At 37.8% G+C, this 22,893-nt stretch overlaps 3 protein-coding genes across 11 annotated transcripts in view; all 3 read right to left on the reverse strand.

Moving 5' to 3' along the window:
• plekha7a (pleckstrin homology domain containing, family A member 7a) overlaps positions 1–6,657 on the reverse strand; it is an 87,264-nt gene extending 80,607 nt beyond the window's left edge. For all 8 annotated transcript variants that reach the window (XM_081372488.1, XM_081372505.1, XM_081372500.1 and 5 more), the window contains exons 1-3: positions 6,478–6,657; positions 6,295–6,371; positions 6,141–6,198 (exon numbers count right to left, since the gene is read on the reverse strand). In XM_081372488.1, the coding sequence (XP_081228614.1) occupies positions 6,141–6,198; positions 6,295–6,371; positions 6,478–6,560 (218 nt within the window). In that variant the 5' untranslated portion in view covers positions 6,561–6,657. The remainder of the gene's footprint in view (positions 1–6,140; positions 6,199–6,294; positions 6,372–6,477) is intronic.
• Positions 6,658–11,214: 4,557 nt separating this feature from the next.
• Positions 11,215–15,686, reverse strand: LOC308695122 (protein phosphatase 1 regulatory subunit 15B). The gene is made up of 3 exons (XM_081373107.1): positions 15,282–15,686; positions 12,963–14,038; positions 11,215–12,708 (listed from the first exon to the last, which is right to left on the reverse strand). The coding sequence occupies exons 1-3, from the start codon at positions 15,412–15,414 to the stop codon at positions 12,496–12,498; spliced, it is 1,422 nt and encodes a 473-aa protein (XP_081229233.1). The 5' UTR covers positions 15,415–15,686; the 3' UTR covers positions 11,215–12,495.
• A 1,796-nt stretch (positions 15,687–17,482) lies between these two features.
• The window catches only part of pik3c2a (phosphatidylinositol-4-phosphate 3-kinase, catalytic subunit type 2 alpha), a 36,796-nt gene continuing 31,385 nt past the window's right edge, over positions 17,483–22,893 (reverse strand). For both annotated transcript variants that reach the window (XM_081372901.1, XM_081372900.1), the window contains 11 exons: positions 22,457–22,593; positions 22,179–22,348; positions 21,934–22,090; positions 21,618–21,727; positions 20,050–20,257; positions 19,801–19,925; positions 19,603–19,720; positions 19,096–19,177; positions 18,889–18,998; positions 18,677–18,802; positions 17,483–18,589 (listed from right to left, as the gene is read on the reverse strand). In XM_081372901.1, coding sequence (XP_081229027.1) covers positions 18,407–18,589; positions 18,677–18,802; positions 18,889–18,998; positions 19,096–19,177; positions 19,603–19,720; positions 19,801–19,925; positions 20,050–20,257; positions 21,618–21,727; positions 21,934–22,090; positions 22,179–22,348; positions 22,457–22,593 — 1,526 coding nt within the window. In that variant the 3' untranslated portion in view covers positions 17,483–18,406. The remainder of the gene's footprint in view (positions 18,590–18,676; positions 18,803–18,888; positions 18,999–19,095; positions 19,178–19,602; positions 19,721–19,800; positions 19,926–20,049; positions 20,258–21,617; positions 21,728–21,933; positions 22,091–22,178; positions 22,349–22,456; positions 22,594–22,893) is intronic.

Genomic DNA, 22,893 nt, shown 5'->3' on the forward strand with positions numbered 1-22,893 from the left:
GCAAAAACAAACAAAAATAACAACTTTATTCCACTATTCATTTCCTTCTCTCTGGGCCTCTAGTTGGTTCACGTAGTGTTTTTGCGCTGCACGTCTGTGTTGCACGTCAACACGCATCACACACATGACCAGCTTCGGCCAATTGTGAGCCTACGTGGTGACGTGTAACACAGACGCGCTACGCAAAAACACTACGTGAACCAACTAGAGGCCCAGAGAGAAGGAAATGAATAGTGGAATAAAGTCGTTATTTTTGTTTGTTTTTGCGCACAAAAAGTATTCTCGTCGCTTGATATACTTAAGATGGAGCCACTGTAGTCACTTGGACTATATTAACAATCTCTTTAATAACTTTTCTGGGCCAGCAAGTTTCGGTCACCTAGCAGCCTATGGAGGAGTGAGCCAGCTCTCAGATTTCATCAAAAATATCTTAATTTATGTTCCGAAGATGAACGAAGGTCTTACGCGGTTGGAACAACATGAGGGTGAGTAATTACTGACAGAATTTTCATTTTTGGGTGAACTAACCCTTTAAGGAATTTTTACTTTTATTCAGGACGAATGCAATAAAATGATCAAAAGTGACAGTAAAGACATTCATAAAGTTAGAAAGAAAAATGCTGTTCTTTTCAACTTTCTATTCATCAATGAACTTTATTTTTACCCCAAACTTTATGTGTTTCACATTGATTTATCATGGCGGCCCGTCACAATGTCAACATCGACCACCACAAATAGATTTCAGAGCTTCCCATTCATTAACTAGACTGTCCGAAAATATATTTAAACTTCTCATAATAACCTAAAAGGTCTTTAATGTCTTGTTTTGCGCCATTGCTGTCAAACAAACTCAAATCAAAAGCGCGTTAAAGTTCAGTGCATTGACTTTGTTCAAGTTGCACACTGAATATGGGTTGGAGCTCTTAATTTTACAATTTTTATTCTACAAATGTGTCCTTACATGCACTTACAGTGTACTTACCTAAGAGAATACTGGGTAATATAAGGTTTAGAGGTAGGTTCAGGGTTAGTTCCTAGTTATTACACAGTTATTGTAATTACTGTAATAAGTGCATCGTATGTACATCTGGCAGTTCTACCAGGTGTCTGAAAAGGACAATAAATTTGCAACGTTTCACAATGACAGCAACCCTAACAGCAATGATGATATAGTGCATTTCTTCCCTTCACAGCGGTGTGCTTTAACTTAATGTCCAAATCAGCGATCGTCATAAAATACAGTCTGTTGCTGAACTGTAGGACATGCTCGATAATAAAAAGAGTTGTTACTTGTAAATCTCAAAGTAGTTTAGGATGCGGCCTATATTCTGTCAGTCATGCAATATCGCAGCTTTACACGCATCCGGAAAACTGGTTTCCCCAAGGAGAGCAACAACACTGGATTAATAGCAGCAGTGACAACGCACAATATGTGTTAGATGTGCTTCATCACACACTCCTACGGTGGATCCTCTATCATATCTCCCTCTAAAGATCATTCTTCAGCTTCTCCTTCTCTAGAGCTGGGAATGGAAAGGCCAGGACAACAATAATGGGAAGGTGGATCATCTGACTGTCACAATACAGGCTAAATCTATACTTCAAATCCTGAGTCAACACAACATTCCCTCAAAGAGAATGCAGCTCACTTTCAGCATCTTATCAAAGTTAATTATTTACTTGATCCACAGGATCCCAAGTTTATTTCCTCTTTATTGCACAGGATTTACTGTTGCATGACGGGACACTCCTACTAGTGGGCTGCAAAACTGTTTTAAAAGCAGCTTCAGAGTAACTGCATCCGTAATGCAAAAAAATGTTGCTGCCTTAAATTTTTAAGTACAATCAACTTGGATGTTCAAGTCATTTCAACTTAAATTGCATTAAACTGACTTTAAAAAATGAGTTGATTCTTGTATAACATAAAATAAAGTTGAAAATTGCTTGACTTATTTTGATGAGTTAAAGCAATGTAAAAAACATATGTTGTCATAACTTATTGATCATATATTTTTTTACAGTGATATGAGACTTCTAATTCTGCTGTAAAAAGACAATAATATCATCATTCAGTTCAAGTCAGGTCAGTTCAGTTCAATAAATGCCTAAGGTTCATCGATTACGACTTGTAGTGTGATTAGAGAACAGAGAATGAATGAGAATGAAACTAAGATGTGGATTGCAATAAAGGTGTGAGTGTCAAGGCAACATTTTAAAGGTCCCGTTCTTCGTGATCCCATGTTTCAAACTTTAGTTAGTGTGTAATGTTGTTGTCAGAGTATAAATAATATCTGTAAAATTATAAAGCTCAAAGTTCAATGCCAAGCGAGATATTTTATTTAACAGAAGTCGGCTACAAAAAACGGCTGGATTGGACTACATCCCTCTACTTCCTTCTTTAATGACGTCATTAAAACCGTGTTTTGACTAACCTCCGCCCACAGGAATGCTCCCTCAATTCTACCGAAATTCGTTTATGTACTTGCGCACTTCTAATAACTTACTGTGTTTACTCAGCTCTTACGGTGATTTTCTGAAGTAAAACTGACGCTTCATCTTTTGTGTGATGTACAATAAACTTTATTAAACTCATCAGTATGTTTGATCATCATTCAGACAGCAGACTTGTAGGCTATTAATAAATAATGGATACATACAAGCAGATGACAAATACGTTATAATAACCGTAATTAAACTACTAAACCATACCTGTTCCATCTCTATACAGCACTCTGACTCTGTAGGCATTATTGTCCGACTCGAAATGAACACCGTTACTAAGAGTTTCTGATATTATCATCATTCCGTGAGATGAGAATGTCCTGAGAGACTGAGCGCGAGCTCATGAAGCTCCACCCCCTGTGTCGTCCAGCAGCAGCTTATTTGCATTTAAAGGGCACACACTAAAACAGCGCGTTTTTCTGAGCCCCAAAAAATGACAATTTAAACATGCTGTAAAAAATGATCTGTTGGGTATTTTGAGCTGAAACTTCACATACACACTCTGGGGACATCTGAGGCTTATTTTACATCTTGTGAAAAGGGGCATAATACGGGACCTTTAAACCGTGTAATATCTGCTAGTCTGCGTTACTGAAAACGCCCACATTGGCACATGTCCTCATAGGCAGAAATGTCAACTTTCACTGAAAATGAATTCCAGTCACTTTGTCAATGCAAATTGCAGTATTGTCTGATACCTAACATCTTTTCAGCGGGTCTCTGTCCGCTTGTTTGGGTTCAGACGGCACTTGTTCAAATGAACCGCACTAACAGAGCAATCACACCAGTGTTCGTTTTAATTCAACCTTAATAATTCAACCCTTTAATTCAAATTGGGAAATTTATCGGAGAATGTGGTAACAAGAGGAAATGTTTAAGTTATGAGCCATTTTACCTTTTCTTTTGGCTGTTTGTATGTAACTGATTGTTACTGCTGGTTGCCAAGGTAACATAGAGTCTTAGACCTAAGTTAGCCTGGGGGTAAGAGGTGTCTAATTTTTTTGGTCTAAATTAAGTCAGTCTTTATTTTTGTGAAGCAGTCTAACTTGCATTAGACTAGTCTATGAGCAAATTTTAGACTTGTCTAACACTATAGACCGGTCTAAAATAGCTTTGTGAAACCGGTTCCAGAATGCAAGTGTGAACGGCCAAAATGTATAACAAGTTTTCTGTTTGTAGTTGAAAACGGTGTCGTGTGAACGCCCCCAGACAGATTCAGGTCTCAATTCTCTTCCATGGACCTGATTCACACACTTGAATGCTTGATAGATTCATTTCCAGTTAAGAAATACTAGCACAAACAGATTCTGGCCAGAAACTCTTTTTTTTTTTTCAATCACACCAAATCATTTCAAAATAATTATTTCAATCAATCAATTACAATCCACATCTATTTTAGTTTCATTCCGCTTTATGTTCCTAATCACACTGTACAGTGTCCATCTACTGTAGTGTCACTGTATCCTGTTTATCTTTAATCAAACAGGCTCCACCCACGCTATATCCTCAAACAGACTGGCGTCATGTGATGCGTTTTGGATTTGTCAGCAAATACAGTTCTGCAAGCTGAAGTCTTTTTCTCTGTCATCCTCAAGATTCAGCTCTGACTGCAAATTTAAGATCATTATCTTTGTCCTGATCAACCACCTGCAGCTTAATACCAAATTCATCCCCAAATCAGCGCTTCATGAGGGAAAATCTAGATAGCCTAACAGTCCGTCCCATTAGGTTATTCAGAGTTTCTATTCTTCTATTAATTCTTAGGCCATGAGGCAACTCTGAAGATATGAAAAATCCCTGGAAGAGATTGAGACTCAAATGTAGAGCACTACAAGCCAGATAGGGGATTAAACACACCTCACACAGATCCGATAGGAGATGAGGCCTCTAAACCAGTGCAAACATCATGAAGCAGAGCAAGACTAGCACAAAACAGACTATGATTTTAGAGGATTTTTCGAGACGCACTTGCACTTGAATATGGCCAATGCTGACATTTCGCTAATGTGATCGCACCTGCAAACCTATTGAAGTACAGCAAACACACACCTGCATGTGAACCATTGCCCCAAAGGCCTTCAAACACGCAGTCCCAGCTAACAGGGAACGTTCGCAGAACTTTGGCTAATGGTGCGTTCAAGTGCTCCTTAGAAGTTTTTTTTATTAATTTATGAAGCACTGTAAACTTTATCGTTACATGTTATATTGTTATTACAATGCCATCAGAGTTTGTGCAGGGAATAAGCTTATTTCGTTGAAAATTAAAAAAAAGTCTGATAATGCAAATCCAATGCAAAGTATTGTGGTATTCCATCACGTTTCTCACAGACTCATTAAAATCCTGAGCTTCACACTCATATTTACGACTTTGTGGAGGCGTTCATGTGCGTTCAACTCATAAATACAATCCTTTCGACATGACTTGAACGCACCATGGCAAGGTTCTCTCACAGTTATGAACAAACATTTCATCAGTAATATTAACAGAAGTTTTAGTTTTTAATAATGTTCTCAAAACGCTAGCACAAAAACATTATTTATACATCTTTCATGAAAAGTTATTTTCTGAAATGTTTTAGTTTGACATTCATCAAACATTTTTAAAATGTTACTACTTCAGAGACTAAAGTAACGGTCCCGTAACATTTGCAAAATTATCGCAAATACCTGTGTTTACATCCTGTTTTCGGTTGAACTCGGCAATCGACTACTTTGGGCTTCAACCGAAAACAGGATGTAAACACAGGTATTTGCGCTGGCTTAAATAACATAATTTTTATACATATCTTTCACATCTACTGCAGTCAGATTCACTCGTGTTCACTCTGAAGGAATCACTCACATTTCTATGACACATCAAGGATGTTAAGAGGCTAAAAGCAGGTTTAGTACTTGCCCCATTGAAGTCAACAGGGTGCAAATTTGAAAAATAGAATAACTCAGTGTAGGCAACACCGATTTTTGTCATTGTTCTCTGTATTGACAGCACTCCAAATGTACAAAAAAATGAGCTCAATGTTAAAATTGACCGGAGTTCTTCTTTAACATTTGCATTACCCAGAATTTTGTTGAAAACATTAAAAAAAATTCTGAATGGAACTTTCAGAAATAACATTTTCAAAACTTAATGGGTATGTTCTTAGAACATATTTTTGTTAAGTGAGGTAATGAGATAAAAAACAAATAAAGTATCTTTATATTCATAAAGTATGTAGCTGGCAAAATCATAACTCAAGATGTTTTTGAGCATTTGCCTTACTGTAATTTTCAACACTTGCTCTAACTGTGTGTATTCTTTAAGAGACTCCAGCACTGCACAGTAGTTTGGTAACTTGGTTTTGAGTCCCAGCCAACATGAGAGACTTGAACTGAAAACTCAGAGGTGTGTACTGTACACTGCACACCTGTTCTGATCAGCAGACTTTGTACTCGAATGCCTGTCTGCAAAGACAATAACTGTGTGTAGCTTACCTTTGATGTCTCTCGTGCACAATTCTTAATATTAATTTTCCCCTGATCAGGTGTGAGAGACCAAGCCCAGTCATATCTGACCCACTTATGACCTGCATAAAACCTGTAATTCACCTGACGCACCACATGATCGCATCAAGGTATAATTACAATAAACATCTACTTACTCAATAAAGAAACTCGCTCCTTCCTTCGTGAAACCTTCCTCCCAACCTGAGGGTAGGTCTAAGATGCAAGAAAAACAGACGTTTGCGAAACTTTTAGCGTTCTGTTTTATACGCATATATAACACTGGGATCTATACAGCATGAATGCACTGACCGGATCGGATCATGTGTCCAGAATTGACAGGTTCTCCAGTGCGAGGATGAATCCAAGTGGTGGTGCGCGACTCATCGCTGGCAGGAAAACAAACCACCTGTTAGCGAGGCAATAGGCTGGAAAACACTCGAACGCTATGGGAAAGACATTCTCTCTAATGCAATAGTAAACATGTATCCTCACTCAGTGAAAAAGACCCTGCCGTCCCTGCACACCCCATAAGACCAGTTCTCAGGTAAGGTGTCCCGCCGGAGCGGCGCCGCCATTATTCCCGTGTAAAGTCCCTTCTACCTCTCATTCTCTCATTCCCTCATTCCCTCCGTCTCTCAGTCCTCCTCCAGCGATCAGCGCTCGGGCAAAGGCGATTAAAGGGGAGGGCTAACTTTGCACTTGGCTTTCGGTGAGCAAGCTTGGCCGACAAAAAAAACATTAATTCCTTACAGTAAAGACTATCGTCCTAAAACATAGAGATAATCATTGCTCACGCTCTTGAGATAACATACAATATATTTTTTTCCTCTTTATTTTATTCCGAAGACATGTACCGGAAATGCTTCTTTTTTTTTTTTTTTTGCTTTTTTAAAACAATTTTAATCCCTCGCAACCAGAAGATAATAATAATAATAATAATAATAATAATAAAATGATGCAAAAAAAAAATAAATAAATAAATAAAATGATGCTATAGTTAAATCATTTTGATGGTCTCTTTAACACATTCAGTTGACTATTAATGTAACTTTACACACACACACACACACACACACACACACACACACACACACACACACACACACACACACACACACAAAAGTAAACTCAAAACAAATAGCTTTACACACAAAATAATTATGTTTGGTTACACATTATAGCTAGTTTAACATTTTTGGGAAGGGCAGAAAACATATTGCCAATGTAATATGCCTATATGTCCACCACATATGGATATGGACCTTTTTACAGTCTATGATATGGACTAGATCAGTAAAAAAACACAATACATTTGATCAGACTGGTCAAAGAAGCATAATTTTTTTCTTTCTGCATGATCTTCACCTTGGACATGTATCATTTTTACCAGTGATATGAAAACCTACAAGATGATTTATAAGGTCTATACATAAAACTCTGCTCAGATTTTTGATATGGTCGTATTGTGACACCTACAGTAGAGGCGTGTGAGTATAAAGCAAAAGTTACTATTTTTGTTAGCCAGCATTAATTCAATTCTCATAAAGTCTCATTAATACTCATCATGATTATATTATTCCAGGGGTGGAAATTATATTAGCTATGTAGGCTATAACATTTTATTCATTTGAATTATATAGAATTTAAAAGTTATTTTAAATTATAAATTATTTACATATAATTTAATAACAACTAAATTATATATAATTTGGTTGTATTAAACTGTGCAACTTGAAGGCCTACCTAATATGGGACATATTTTGCATTTCAGACTGTGACATATTGCAATGTGTAGCCAAAACATTTAATCCACACCTTAAAAAAAAAAACAGGATGTGTCCGAATCAAATCAAAAGAGAAAATGCAGATAACACATTCATAAAATAAATGATAGACATATTAGTGCTCTTAGTGTAAGTCGTCTGAGACAAGCTTTAGCTTCCTAATGTGGGACACTAAAAGTCTATCATAAAAGGCCAAAACCACCTTGATTCATGAATAGTAAAATCTTAGTAAAAGTTAGTAATTCTCTTGGTTATGGATGGATGAAACATGGATAATTAAACATCATAAGACAAATAATACAATTATGATAGTTTTGATGCATTTATTAAAAAGACATTAAGCAACTATTATGCCTCTGTTATGTTGTGTTGTTAAGTCATGTAAAAAGAGTTACCAGTGATACATAGAGATAATCACAGTCAGAATTCCTGACTGTTCTCTAATTCATTTTTCTAGTTCATAGTTTTTCATTAAAACATAAATGATGTAATAAAAGGAAACAGATGTTATATCATGTACGCAGAGATATGTAGATGGCAACAGAAGATGGTCAATGGCGCCATCTTGTGTTGATTGTCATGCAATACATACAGCCAACAGTTGAGAGATTAACAATAATAATCTTTGAAATCAAAGTTGTATGCTGTGATTATGTATGTGTGCACATGTGTTCTTGTAACAGCCTGTGTGAACAAACAGAGAGATGCTGTTGCCAAATTTGATTTCTATTCTACACAATTATATCATTTATTCAATGGCAAAATAACATGTTTTTGCAATTCGTTTTATATTTGAATGGCAGTCTGATTTTACTGCTAGGCTGTAAAATGAAGAAGACACTAAATAAGAAATTGATGAAAATTACTCAGCACACACGCATTATTAAAGCTTCCAACTAAAGGTGAATGCTATACTGTATATAAGTTTAAGGTCAAAAAATTACTTTTAGTTATACTTTTATTCAGAAAGGACGCACAAAACCAATCAAAAATGACGGTAAAGACTTTTATAATATTATAAAAGATTATTGTTTCAAATAAATGCTGTTCTTTTTAACTTTCTTTTCATCAAAGAATCCTTAAAAAACTATCACAGGTTCCACAAAAATATAGCACATTAAACATTAAATTAAAAAATACAAATCTCACTGCCCCAAAGTTTTGAACGGACTAAATACACAAAAACACGCTTGTTTCACTATATTAGTGAGGACACTAATTTTATATCAGGTTAATATTTTCTCTGGCCTAACCCAAGCCCCGCCCCTAAACACCCATCACAGAAACACTAGATTTAAATACAACCGTGTTTCGGTGATTTATAAGCCCTTTTAACTAGTGAGGACCAGTGAAATGTCACTCACTAGTCGGTTGTTATAATATTTCACTATATAAGAGGACATTTGACCCTCACAAGTATAGCCAAACCTGTACACACACACACTTTTCCATGTTTTATGGGGACTTTCCATAGTAATAATGTTTTTTTTACTGTACAAACTATACTCCATCCCCTAACCTGTTAGATTTCTCTATATTTGGCTGAGCAGTCGTTTGGGTGGCTCGCCAATGTTTTCGATTTCACCAATTCATAAAATAAGTTCTTGTGGGGAGAATAATTTATTGAAGGTAGAAGTGTAGCAGTTCTTCAGCAGCGATGCAAGCGTGTCGGCCTTCAAAGAATCTTAACCCAAAGTTCTGTCTTGACATGAAGACAAAAGAGCTACATGCAACAGAAAAATGTTAGGACCTCCCACAGGAGATTGATCTACACTGCAATCTACTCTGAGCAATGTCGTTTCTTTGACATTCACACCCATCAGAGTCTCTGGGCCATACGTCTGTACGGGTCATTAGGTTTACACCTTTACAGACACAGAGTTGATTACATCTGAGGTACAGTCACAATGTAAATGCATATGACTAAAGATGACTGAAAATACACATCATCTTTCAAACCCTAAACCTACCCATCACAGAAGAAAACCTACATTTTTACATTAAAAAAAGAAAAGAAAACATCACTTTGTATGACTTATAAGCCATTTTCCTCATGAGGACCAAAAATGACCCAAGGACAAGGATTTTGGATATTGCCATTTTTGTGGGGACATTTTGTCCCCATTACATGGGTTTACCAGGAAAGGACAGGACAGGACACCACACACACGCACACACACTAAATATCTCCAAAAAGATTTAATGTATGCAGGCCTCTCACTCACTTCACAAAATGGCTTTGTATCTGCTGCAACTCATTTGAATATTCAAATATTTTTACATATCAGGCAGGGACGACGCCTGAGCATTTGTAATGATTTATTTTTTTTAACCACTGGCCATGCACATTATTGACATGCTCTGTACCAATTCAACGTGACTATACCATGATCCAGCTCGAGTTTCTCCCTGTAACACACGATGTGTCCGAGTACCTGTGCCGCCTTTGTGTGTGTGTCTCACACACTGTTGCTGCTGATTGCTCTATTGCATCAGACAGTCAGCGCTTTGTAATTGTGACTCCAGAGATCCCCCTTCTCAAGCTTTGGACTCTCCAGGATGAGTAATAGAGGCTGGCCGCCCTCCCACAACACACCAAGCCCTGCTGCAATCATCTGCAATCCTCTCACTGCCAAATACTGCTGTGATTGGTTGCTTAGAGACCAGGGTCACCTGGGTGAAGACACCTTAGGAGAGGAGCACACAGCTAACAAAACTGCATGCTAGCAGATCTGTTGCTTTCTAAACTGACAGTTTCAACAAGCTAAGAGGAAAGTACAAGTGAGCTTTCATGTTACTAGTGTTCAACACGTTTTATAATAGCATATAACCACCTTTATATGATTAATAAAAATGTTTGAAATGCCTAACGATGAACTCGAGGACAAAGCATCATTAAATTAGCCCCGCAGTCTGTTGTCGCAGCGTGTAAGATTGCGCAAACGATTGCTTGTCTTTGCACCATGGAAGTTTGTGTTGCGGCCGCTGTGTCGAGGGGAGATGCTAATTGATTTCTCGTCAAGGGAGAGAGTTTCATCACGCTTTGTTTTTAACCCTCTCTTACACACGGCGCTCTCACAGGAGTTCTCCACCTCTGCAGTCTCAGTCTGAGACACGGCCAACTAGTGAGATCAACCAAAACAAACGAGCCGAGACAGCGATCAAGGAAACACTAGTGCATTTAACACATGCATTTACTCCTGGTTTCTCAGACTCAGATGCATGTTTTCACTGAAAGCAACTTGTATTGGCCTATCTTAAAATACATCAGTGCAATTTTTTTCTCAAAATGCACACAAGCAATGTGTTTTTTTTTCTGAGGCACGTTTATAAAAGCTACTTTAATGTCCTAATTGAACTAAGGCTTACTCCTGGCTTAATCTAAGCCGTGTCTGTGGAACCGGGCCTTGAAGTGTGACAGTGTAGAAAATACAATAAACAGTTTCTGTAAAGCTAAAGAGTTACTGCCATTTTATTCATTCTCGAGTACAAATCGCAATGATCAGTGAAGTCAAGTTTAGCAAATATCTGATAGTAGTAGTATCTTTTTTTGTCTATGGACAGAGGGTGTAGGATGACATTTTCAACAAGTGCACCATTGCTCTAAAGTTCACAACGATCACCAAGGCTGCATTTATTTAAACAAAAATACAGTAATTTTTTAAAAATTGTGGAATATTATTACAATTTAAAATTACAGTTTTGTATTTGAATGTATTTTAAAATGTAATTTATTCCTAATTATTTTTTAGCATCATGACTCCAGTCTTCAGTGTCACATGATCCTTAAGAAATCATTCTATTATGCTGATTTGCTGCTTTGATTGTTATGGTCAAGGTGGAAACAAGTTGTTCTGCTTAATATTTTTGTAGAAATGTGATACATTTGAAGAAATTAACAGTATTAATACGAAATAGAAATATTTAACATTGCAAATGTATTTGCTCTCACTTTTAATTAATTGAATGCATCCTTGCTGAATAAAAGTATTAATTTCTTTTTTTTTTTTTATCTTATTGACCCCAAACTTCTCAATGGTGGTGTATTTGCATATATATATAAACAATTATTATATTGTAACTTGGCCTTGTTACCTTTTTTTTCTTGCATTTTCTCCAATTTTATAAATAATTAAAAACAAACTTTAGCAGCCTATTCTCACAGCATTTCAAACCACTGAAATAAACAAGGGATAGTTCACCCAAAAATTTAAATTGTCATCATATACTCACCCTCATTGTGTTCCAAACCTGTATGACCTTCATTCGTCTGTGAAACAAGATATTTTAAAGAATTTTTTGTCCATACAATGAAAGAACCCCAAAACAACTCTTGACCCCGTTGACTTTCATTGTATGGACACATATATACATATATACATATATGAAAGTCACACAGGTTTGGAACCACATGAGGGCGAGTAAATGACAGAATTTTCATTTTTAGGTGAACTATCCCTTTAAATAAAAGAACACTAGTCTACTACTCCAACATATCCACAATTTGTGTTAAAATAAAAACGTGTGATCAGTCACACTGAAAAGTCTGTAAGGCCTAGCAAAAAATGATTAACATTTAGTAGCAGTCAAGGTACAGTGTGTGTTGGGACACAGCAGTGAGGTATAATTGTCAGTTTAAGTCAATATAACAGTCTAAAGGCTGGCCTTGGAACTATAAGATCAATAATTACAATCAGAAGCAACTTTTTTGCAGATCAAGGGCCGGTTATTTCTTCTGTAAGCCGTCCTTATAGTCCCACAGCTTTTCCCTGTTTGACAAACTAAAACAGTAGCCAATGGCCTTCTCAGTTTCACTGATTCTCTTTCGGAATCGGTCTCTGTCCCGCGCGAGCTCCTCCCACGGCCCCTTACGTGAAGCTTGAAGAGCAAAGGACCAAGTGTGCATCTTGTGAACTTGTACGATGGGAGAAAATTTCACCTGGAAAACATTAGCAACGTGCTGTTATCAAGCAATTATTTACAACTGACATGTTTTCTAAAGCGACATAAAGGTGCGGTCACATTTCGGAGAAATTTCGTAGCCGTAAAGTCAATAGTGTGACACAGTTTCAAAAACCAAGCAGCTTTCTGTTGGAATTTGCGCTATCAACAGAAACCTGTTGCGAAATATGCACGGGGAAATATTTCGCAGAACAACGGTAAATGTGACCACACCTTGAGACTGATGATTACCTTCTTAAAAGTAGCACATTTCCTCTGGTTGCCCTGAACCGCTGTCAGACCAACATATCTTCTCCATGGCACCACTGATAATGTCTCAAAGGGTAATTTGTGGCAGCAATGGCGAGGAACTTTGCTTGGCGTTGAAGGCAGCTTTGAGAGTCTGGCTTTACTTTGCGTGCTCTGGCTGGGCGAATGGTGTTTGGGGGGTGTTGGTGTTGCTGGTGAGCTTTGAAGCGGCGCTCTGAAATTCAACGGGTGATATGGGTCATCATTCTGGGAGAGGGATCTCCATAAGGCCTCTTCTTCTTCATCTTCAGAACCTGGTTTGGAAGACTCTGAGCCTGTAGATGCTGTGGATTGTGACGTGGGACTTTCAGGCTTTGAAACTTCCTGCGTTTCGCTTTTTTCAGCGGCCGCACTGGACAAACACGCCGTGAAGTGCAGCGGGTGATATGGATCCGTCGAGCTGGTCAGAAGCTCCCAGAGTTTGTCGCTCTCCTCTCGTTCTCCTTCGAAACAAGAGCTGTCTGTGCTGCCCCAGCTGAACTCGCTGTCCGAGAGATGAGCGGCTGACTGCACTTGACATGGAGTTTGAACGTCGTCTGTAGATGAACCAGATGTGTCAGGATCACCGATGGGCTTTTGATGCTTTACAAAGTCCTTTGGTGAAAACCCTGACACGGTAAAAGTGCAGGTGCTCTCGGCGCACTTCCTCTCGGAACCTCCTAAAACTGTCCAGTCATATCCGTGTTTCCACACGGAGTGATCTCCAAGATAGAGATCTTCGGTGTCATTGAGACACTCTGTTGCGTGGGACACGAGGTCGTCCACCAAAGAGCAACAGAGTTCATCGCTGACCAGACTGGACAGGACAGCTCTGGAGTGGGAGCTCACGTCGAACGGGTCTCTGCCGAATTTTGAAAGCGGACTGGGACCCCCGACCACCATGTTTTTGTTGTTTTCAAACAAGGACGAGAGCAGGAAACTGTCAGAAGGGTCTCCTGAGCCACTTGTCATGTGCTGAATGTGCTGCCCCGTCTCGTCTGTGATTCTCAGATGGACTTCAAACCTGAACATCTGGAAAACTGGGAACAAAACAAAAGGAAGTTACTGGACTTACTTCAGGCCATAACCATAAACAAGAGCCATTCTCATTTCAATACATTTATATAGATAAATGAAATATATATGCAGTATATAAACAGTGTGTATATATATATATATATATGTGTGTGTGTGTGTGTGTGTGTGTGTGTGTGTGAGCGAGATAGTACTAATAAGTGTTTTAAAAAAAATATTAAAATGTAAAAGTACTAAACTAAAGTGAAAATAATACAAATACTATTCATACTAATCATGATATATAAGTAAATAAATATATATGTATGTATATATGTGTGTGTGTATTTGTGATAGTACTAATAAGTGTTTAAAAAATATTAAAAATGTAAAAATACTATATCTAAATAATGAAATTAAATACATATACTACAGTATAATTCTATTATCCAGTTAAATAAATAAATAAATAAATAAATACAAATAAAATTATAATAAAAATATCTGTTATTTCACTTTTGCTCAAGAAAAAGTGTATCAATTGGTTTTACTAATGTTATTTGGTAACACTTTACAATAAGGTTTAATTTACTAACATTAGTTAACATGAACTTAAAATGAACAGTACTCCTACAGCATTTATTATTCTTAGTTAATCTCAACATTTATTTTTTTTAAATTATGATCAAAAGATATCTGTTAACACTATAAATGCACTGTGAACTAGGCTTTCATGAGGTTAATAAATGCTGTAAGAATATATTGCTCATTGTTAGTTAGTGCAATAACTAATGTTAACCAATTAAGACCTTATTGTACAGTAATACTGCTATCATCAACTAGTTGCTTATCAGCATGCATATTACAAGGATATTGGCTGTTTATAAGTACTTATAAAGCACATATTAATGCCTTATTCTGCGTGACCATATTCTACATCCCTACCCAAAAACTAAACTTAACAACTACCTTACTAACTATTAATATAAGCAGTAATTGTGAGAGTTGAGGCAAAAGTCGTAGTAGTAAATAGTGAGAATTGGACCCTAATCTAAAGCGTGAAAATTTACATAATATGCAAATAAATAGATCAACCCAGTTTGCACTTTCACAGAAATCGAGTACATCACGCTGATACAGATATACGTTATTATTATTATTATTATTCATAATAACGGAGTAAATCTGATTATGTAAACCTGCGATGGCCAAGCATATGGATAGCATAAAATACATTACAATGCAAATATGTAAATATATATAAATTACCCGTCATAAAGGTGCAGCAGATGACCTGGAGCAGCAGTCGCAGTTGTTCCCACACCACGGTCAGGATCTGTTTGGTCCAGGGCAGAAGCATCATGCCGCTGTCCCCGAAGCGGCGCAGCGCGGTCCTCTCCATCCTCAGTCTTTACCCGCTCAGTGTCACGTATTCTGATACTCGTCCCTCGGTGTGTTTTCGCTGTTGTCATTTATCTCCTGATTTTTGAAGCTTGCTACCGACATCTTCCCAAATCCGTGAGCGAGCGTTAACTCCGAGCGAAAGCTGCTGAGTTCCACATGATCACCAAGTCCCGTTTACACACCTCCAAATGAACGCGTGACGGTGTAACTACTAGAGCTGAAACTTATGAACGCGCTCCACTATAAACAAACATCTGTAGCCTGCAACCTTGCGACCATTTGTCCGCTTATGTGTCACTCACATTAACACCGCCCCATTTTACAACAAACCACGCCCACTCGATGGCGTAGCCGAGTGACGCATGATGTTTGTTGTTGTCCCATGCGAAATTATCACGAAGCCACAGGTTTTTACATCACGCCATTGCATTAAGCTTACTATATACTCGTGGCAATATACTTAAGACACATTATTATTTATTTTTTAAATGATTAAATAAGGTTTTGCACTCGCTTTTGTACTCGCATTGTGGATATGCGAATAAGAATTCTGCATTCGATCAATGAACTTGCATCAGATCATGACTAAACCAAAGCCTCGCTAAACGCTCGTTAATTATTATTGCTGAGGCAAATTTCCAACCTTGTTGCTCTGCTTCTTGCATCATACACAACCCTGTTGTTTTTGAACAGTGCTCTACTGCTAGAAAAAAACACTGGAGAAGAGAGACATAATGTCATGCATATGCAATGGTTATGTAATATATTAATTTAATCTGTAACAGACCTATTAATACCAATAACTGGCCTCAAGAAGAAAGTGCAACCCGTTACATTAAATAAAAACTGTTGCACAATGCTAAAAGTTTGTCATTTAAAATGTATCAGCTTTCCTGTCTCAAATACCCAATACAATTCTAAACTACCAATACTAATAGAGTTGTAGGATTAGCAACCCATAAAGTGTCCAAAAATTATGTGAAAGAAGCAGATGGGATTCATTAGCATGTTTTTTACCCACTGCTTTTCTATAGCCACCACAGCCCTGTATGAACTGTCAAGGAGCAAAAGCTCAGTGTCAATTCATGCATACTTCTTCATTAAGCCCTCACCCTGGTTTCTGTTCCTCTCCAGATGCTTTCTCACAGCAACAGCCCATTTAATGAGGCGGTACATAATAAATGCTGGCAGATCTGAGGTCAGGGCTTTAGACATTTAGAATATTATAGCCAATGACGAAGTGCACCTGTGCCACACCATACGAGTCCCTAAAGATCACACCTACACCTCAGCAGGAATCATTAGTGTGTGAGGGTCAAAGCTTTAAAGGGACAGTTCACCTTGTCATCGTTTACTCGCGCTCAGTGTTGTTTTACTTCTTGTATGGACAAAAACACTGAGACATATCAAAATATATTCTTTTTTGTTCCACAGAAGAAAGTCTTACAGATTTAGAACAACACGAGTGTAAGTAAAAAAAAGTCTTTTTAGGGGGGGGTGAACTATCCCTTTAAGATGCGATCTTCAATGGCAGCTTGAGCCACAAATAATTTGTAATTTAACTACAATTAAAACTATTAAAAATCATTTTAATTGTCATTTGAAATAAAGCTGAAATTATTTTGGCAAATAAAATAAAATAAATAATTTAAGATGATAATTTAAAAAAATAAAGCTAAATATAAATAATAATAAAAAAAACTAACAAAACTTACAAAAGCATACAATGGACGTCAATGATCACCAAAATGGTGTCTTCGAAATATCTTCGTTTGTCTATAATATAATATACAAAATATAATATATAACATAATATATAATGCACAGTATAATCACATTGCAAATGGTTTCAACTAAATATTAAAGTGCAAAAGGAAAACTGGATACAACTGTACAAGTTTTTATAAAAAGGTAATAACATGAAATTCCTTCATGACAATGAATATTCATAAGAGATTATATAATTACATTAAACAGTTTTGTGTTTCTTGACTGCCCCCTACTGGCTATGTATATTTTAATCCAACTTCAGAACAAATAAATCACAAAGAGAGGTGTTCAAAAACATTTAATTTTTCTTAAGAGAGAGAGATAGAATTACAGCAAACATTGATTCGGTCAGGTTAAGATAACCAATAAATAACTGGCCATGTTAATATCCATTCAAAATGTATTTTTAACAGTCAAAAACAGCGAATCAAGTCACTATTTGCAGAGTGAGTGATGACAATCTTGAACATCGATGTACATAATTGTAAAAATGCCTGCTGGTAAACTCATAGATTATGATTCAGATGAGCTCTAGCAGTAGCTTTGAGCCACAAGTGCCGTTCCCTTTTCAAAGAGGGTTCACTATACAAATTCACTGTTGCATCATCTTACAAAACAGGGCTTTTTTTAACCACAAAAGTAGTGAGAAAAGCAAAACTGAAAGGAGAGCATGTGAAGGCACCCTGTTATTGTTCCCTAAAGGGAAGTGGTCTCGAGTTTGTTCAGTTCATTTGGCACGTTATCAAAAGCACAGTGAACTCTGCTGTGCTTGTTTTGACAGCTCAAAACCTTACAGGCTTTTAATGTTCCTTATTTGTATATGTAGAAAAGGAAAGTGTAAAAATAAGCAGTTTTAAAAATACAAGTGTCAATCTCTCTATATATATTTCATAATAATAATAATAATAATAGAATTAATAATATAAACTCTTCTTTAAGTGAGCCGTTTGGTCCTCTTAAGTTCCAAATGTACAGAACACGTATTAAACAAGGACTCAACCTTGATTAGTGTCAGAGAGAGAGAGAGAGAGAGAGAGAGAGAGAGAGAGAGAGAGAGAGAGAGAGAGAGAGAGAGAGAGAGAGAGAGAGAGAGAGAGAGAGAGAGAGAGAGAGAGAGAGCGAGAGAGAGATATGCTGGGGGAATGCGAGATGTCCTGTAAGGGCAATTGCTTCAGTCACATCACCTTTTGTGGACGACTGGTGGGGAGGGATGGTTGTATCTAGAAGTAGGGCACCATGGTGAGCTTGTACCACTTGACAGTCTCTCTGCTCAGGTCAAAGTCCTTAAGGCTGAGGGTTATGCCACCCAAATAGCAGTTCTCTCGCAGAGACTCTGCACTGAGCACGCTCAGTTGAAGTTCCCTTTGCTTCAGGGTTTCCTTACTGTAGCCGCTGTACACCAGCTACAATTAAAGAGAAGGGAGTAGTTTATCAGCTTTAGAATAGAGCTGAGTTAATCATGCATGATCAGACAGGAAGGCTTAGCTTACCATTTCATTAAACGTCGGGTTCCTAGTCTTCCTCGCGATCTTTGTTTTGCGTTTGGAGGTTTTGTGGGGGTCTGGGAGAAGGTAGGTTTTAACATATGGGTTCGGGTCTGCGCCGTCATTTGACATCTGTGTTTGGGAGAAGGACAGATGAGATTTCAGAATGCACAGGATCCGGGATCAGTTTGAAGACAGACGCTGTCGTCATTTCTTACCAGGTCTTTGATGTGCATGACCATGATGAAGAGCGTACTGTTTCGGTAGGACACTGACAGCTTCACCTCACCCTCCACGCGGCCAGTGGTGGGACTCACTGGAGGCATGTCTGGAAATACAACGTCAAACACATGAAAACTAATTATGTTGAACCAAATATATGAAACCAGTGAAAGTAACTTGTACATACAGTATGACACGCATACCTGGAGTTTTTGAGAGTCCGTCAACCCCCTCGATCTTATCATCTCTCGCAATAGGGTGGAAGAAGGTGTAGATAAGATCACACTAAAAGAATATCAACTCATTTAAACAACCATTCAAAATGGTGACAGTAAGTATTGTAAGGAGTGAAGAAATTATTCTCACAGGAAATAATGTTGAAATATGACTAAAGAAATATTACTTAAAATTTGATAAAAAGTGACAGTCAAGACCTTTATTTCGTTACTATAAATCAAAGAATCATGAAAAAAAGAATCACGGTTTCTACAAAAATATAAAACAATTTAGAATTTTAATAATATTTTACTAGATTACAGTTTTTTATCAAATAAATACAGTGTTGGTGAGTGGTTTCTCAATTCAGATCATGTTATTGTAGAGCAATGTATATATTTTTGAGTGAAATCATCAGTTGACTACACAGAGATTAAAAAATAAAACCCTAAAATGATATCTGATGATAATATTTGAAAGCAACAACTGTTCACCTGGGTGACCTCTGTTGAACTCCTCATCAGATTGTGCACATAGCTGCTCAATTCCACCTTCCTCTTGGATGCCACATCCTTGATGTGTGTGCGTCCCAGCACCATTTTATTAGGAAATCTTGAAACAGGAAAAAGATTCTTAGGAACAATGAAATGCAGGATTTGACGAATCACGGTACAAGAGGAAAAGTCACATACCCTGGCAGCTTCCAGAGAGGGAAAAGGATGGTCAACTTGTTGTGCAGTTCCTGGAACTCATCAAATGTGCGGAAGACAAACTGAGGCTCATTCTGACCTTCCCTAAGGATCCGTATGACATACGTCTGAAAGAAAGAGGTGTGAAAAACGTGAATTTTGTGATTTTCTCATTGCTAACATCATACAAAGAGGTAATTGAGGCTAATAAACTGAGAACTGCTTTATAAAACCCTCTTTAAAATCACTTACATAGTGCTTGTCTGGATTGTATCTCTTGTGAAATGAAAATATGGACGCATCCCGGATCCTGCCGTCCTGCTTTATGGTGTATGTGCGCGGGGCGAACGAGAGGATGGGCTCATCATTGGAGGGAAGGCCAGAGAAACGCAACTGGGCCAGATTATGGATGAAGAAATTAAACTTTGTGGCCACACTGCCCAGACTGGATTCAATCAACCTGCAAGAAAAAAGGTGGAAGAACAGAGACATATTTTAAAGTGATCCGATTACGCTTTCTCAGATATTACCTATCTTGTAGCGGTTTGTAAATGTTTAACGTCTGCAAAGTTTTAAAGATTAAAGTGCATGATAAATGAACCGAATCATCAGTAATTCCAGCATTATTTCCTGCTCGAACCTACATAGGGTTGAAACAAATTTGCATAATGCCAGCCTATGGTCTTCATTGGCCGCCTGTGAATAACATCTACTTTGTTTTTAATTGTAGCTGAGACTGGAAGAGTTTGGTTCGTGCTGTTGATATGTCGAGAAGACACATTTTTGCTGTGAATCCACTTTGCCTGCACTTCCAAAGGATGAGGACTTGCACTCGAATTGGTATGGTAAAACTGACGCCATCATTATGGTTTGTATCACTCTGTATTAAAGGAGAACTCCGGGAATCTGACTGCAGTAGATGTGAAAGATATTAATAAAAATGATGTTATTTCAGCCAGCGCACATACCTGTATTTACATCCTGATTTCGGTCGAAGTCCATAGTAATCGATTGTCGAGTTCACGCGCATAGGTTTAGTACGTACGATCATGCGCCCGAACTCGACAATCGACTACTGTGGACTTCAACCGAAAACAGGATGTAAATACAGGTATGAGCGCTGGCTGAAATAACATCATTTTTATCCATATCTTTCACATCTACTGCAGTCAGATTCACCCGTGATCACTCTGAAGGAATCACTCACATGACCTGTGCACTTGTAATGACACATCAAGGATGTTAAGAGGCTAAAAGCAGGTTTAGTACTTGCCCCATTGAAGTCAACAGGGTGCAAATTTTAAAAAGAGGATAACACGGTGTAGGCAACACCGATTTTTGTCGTTGTTCTCTGTATTGACAGCACTCCAAATTTACAAAAAAATGAGCTCAATGTTAAAATTGACCGGAGTTCTCCTTTAAGTGTGGAGGAAGCTTCCGGAGCTGAAATTCTGACATGGTAATGGACATTTTGTTTCCGACACGCGCTGTAAGCAGATAGACCAATCACAACAGACTGGGCCATCTGACCAATCAGAGCAGAGTAGTCTCTCGGAAAGGAGGGGTTTAGAGAGACTGAATCCTTTATTGAACTGTTTCAGACACTGTGAGAAAAGAAGTGATACGGCATTGTGTATTATGAGAAAACTCGAGTGTTTTTTGACCTTGGATGCATGTAAACCTATTGAAGGAGACTCCTTAAAGTAACATGATAGGAGCACTTTAAAAGAAAATGATTTATTTAGAGAGCAAAAGAATATTCATAATATTATTATTAATTATTATTATTATCGATAATAATAATCTAGTTGTAAATCTACCTCGTGAAGAAAATGGTAGCCTCTGCATCTGTAGTCTGGGGTTGAAGAGCATCACACACGTATTTGAGGTCTTGGACTCCAGTCAGCTCTGGTAAACCAGACTGTGTCATCTGTGTAAAACACACAAATACAAAACTGATCAATAAACAAGTAAACAGTAAAGCAAGAAAAGAAAATTATGCAAACAGCAACAGGGTTGTGCAATGACTTCAGGTATCATTATTATCAAAAACATTTACACAACTAGCCCTTCCTGTTGACACTAGACCCTACGGATGACACACTGTTTTGTTTGCAGTGCAGTGCTGTGCATTACCAGAGACAGCAGGTTGAGAAAGAGGTTGGAGTGTTTGCGTATCAAGTTGTAGGCTTGTGAGCAAAGGTCAACAAAAAGCTGGAAGCGACTAGTGGGTCTCTCGCCTCCATTGATGACGTAAGCCATATCAGAGGTTAAGACAAACGGTGCACGGTCCCTGCAGAGCGGAAAGCATCATGATCGGATTAATAAAACTAAACAGATACAACAAACAGTGCAGTCTTGTAGTGTAACACCTCATTCACCTTTTAAAACTCCCAATCATTTGTGCGTGACCCAGGAACTTCCCAAAGTCTATGTGGAACATGTGGCCGGTGGAGCGCAACATGATGTTGTCGTTGTGACGGTCACAGATGCCTAGGATGTAAGTGGCCACACAGCATCCAGCGCAGGTGTAGATGAAATTCTCTGAGGCCTGATAAGAGAGGGTTTGGATTAAGTTCAAAAACTGAATTCTACACACACGTAATTGGTTCGACTAAAGCTGCCATGGATTGTAATAAGTATGGACATTTAAATGTACCTTTTCATACTCATCCTCAGCAGGGTTATACTTGCGAAGCCACTCGGCAAGAGGTTTGTCCTTGAAGGAGCCTGTCACTCCGTACTCCACCTGAATCTTCCTCAGCGTTTCAGAAGACGGTACCAACTCCACCATTCCTGTGGAAGCAAAAACAAATGTGAAGATTAAATATAAGCTGAAGTTACGTACACAGTGACAGTCAAATACTGTAATATCATGTTTTTATTGCACCAAATTGTCATAAACTGGTTTTTCATGCCCATTTTCCACACTCTCTCTGATTCGTAGAACCAAATAGGCAATTTTTGATGTACCTACAGGGAACTTATACATTAGTTATTTATTCAAATTAAAAAATTTGGGCTCAGTATGATTTAATTTTTTTTGTAGCTCAAACAGTAGAGCGCTGACGCTTGCAATGACAAAGTCATGGGTTT

The sequence above is a fragment of the Scardinius erythrophthalmus genome (genome assembly GCF_964197995.2).
Source record: "Scardinius erythrophthalmus genome assembly, chromosome: 8".
Lineage (NCBI taxonomy): Eukaryota > Metazoa > Chordata > Actinopteri > Cypriniformes > Leuciscidae > Scardinius > Scardinius erythrophthalmus.

What these genes read in the sequence shown, in the direction of transcription:
- LOC308695122 (XM_081373107.1), bottom strand. Translation starts at nt 15,414, where the DNA reads ATGGAGAGGACCGCGCTGCGCCGCTTCGGGGACAGCGGCATGATGCTT. An exon ending in CTGCTGCACCTTTATGACGG is followed by an intron (nt 14,039 to 15,281) that starts GTAATTTATATA and finishes TTTTGTTCCCAG; the next exon opens with TTTTCCAGATGTTCAGGTTT. An exon ending in AATGTGCTACTTTTAAGAAG is followed by an intron (nt 12,709 to 12,962) that starts GTAATCATCAGT and finishes AATGTTTTCCAG; the next exon opens with GTGAAATTTTCTCCCATCGT.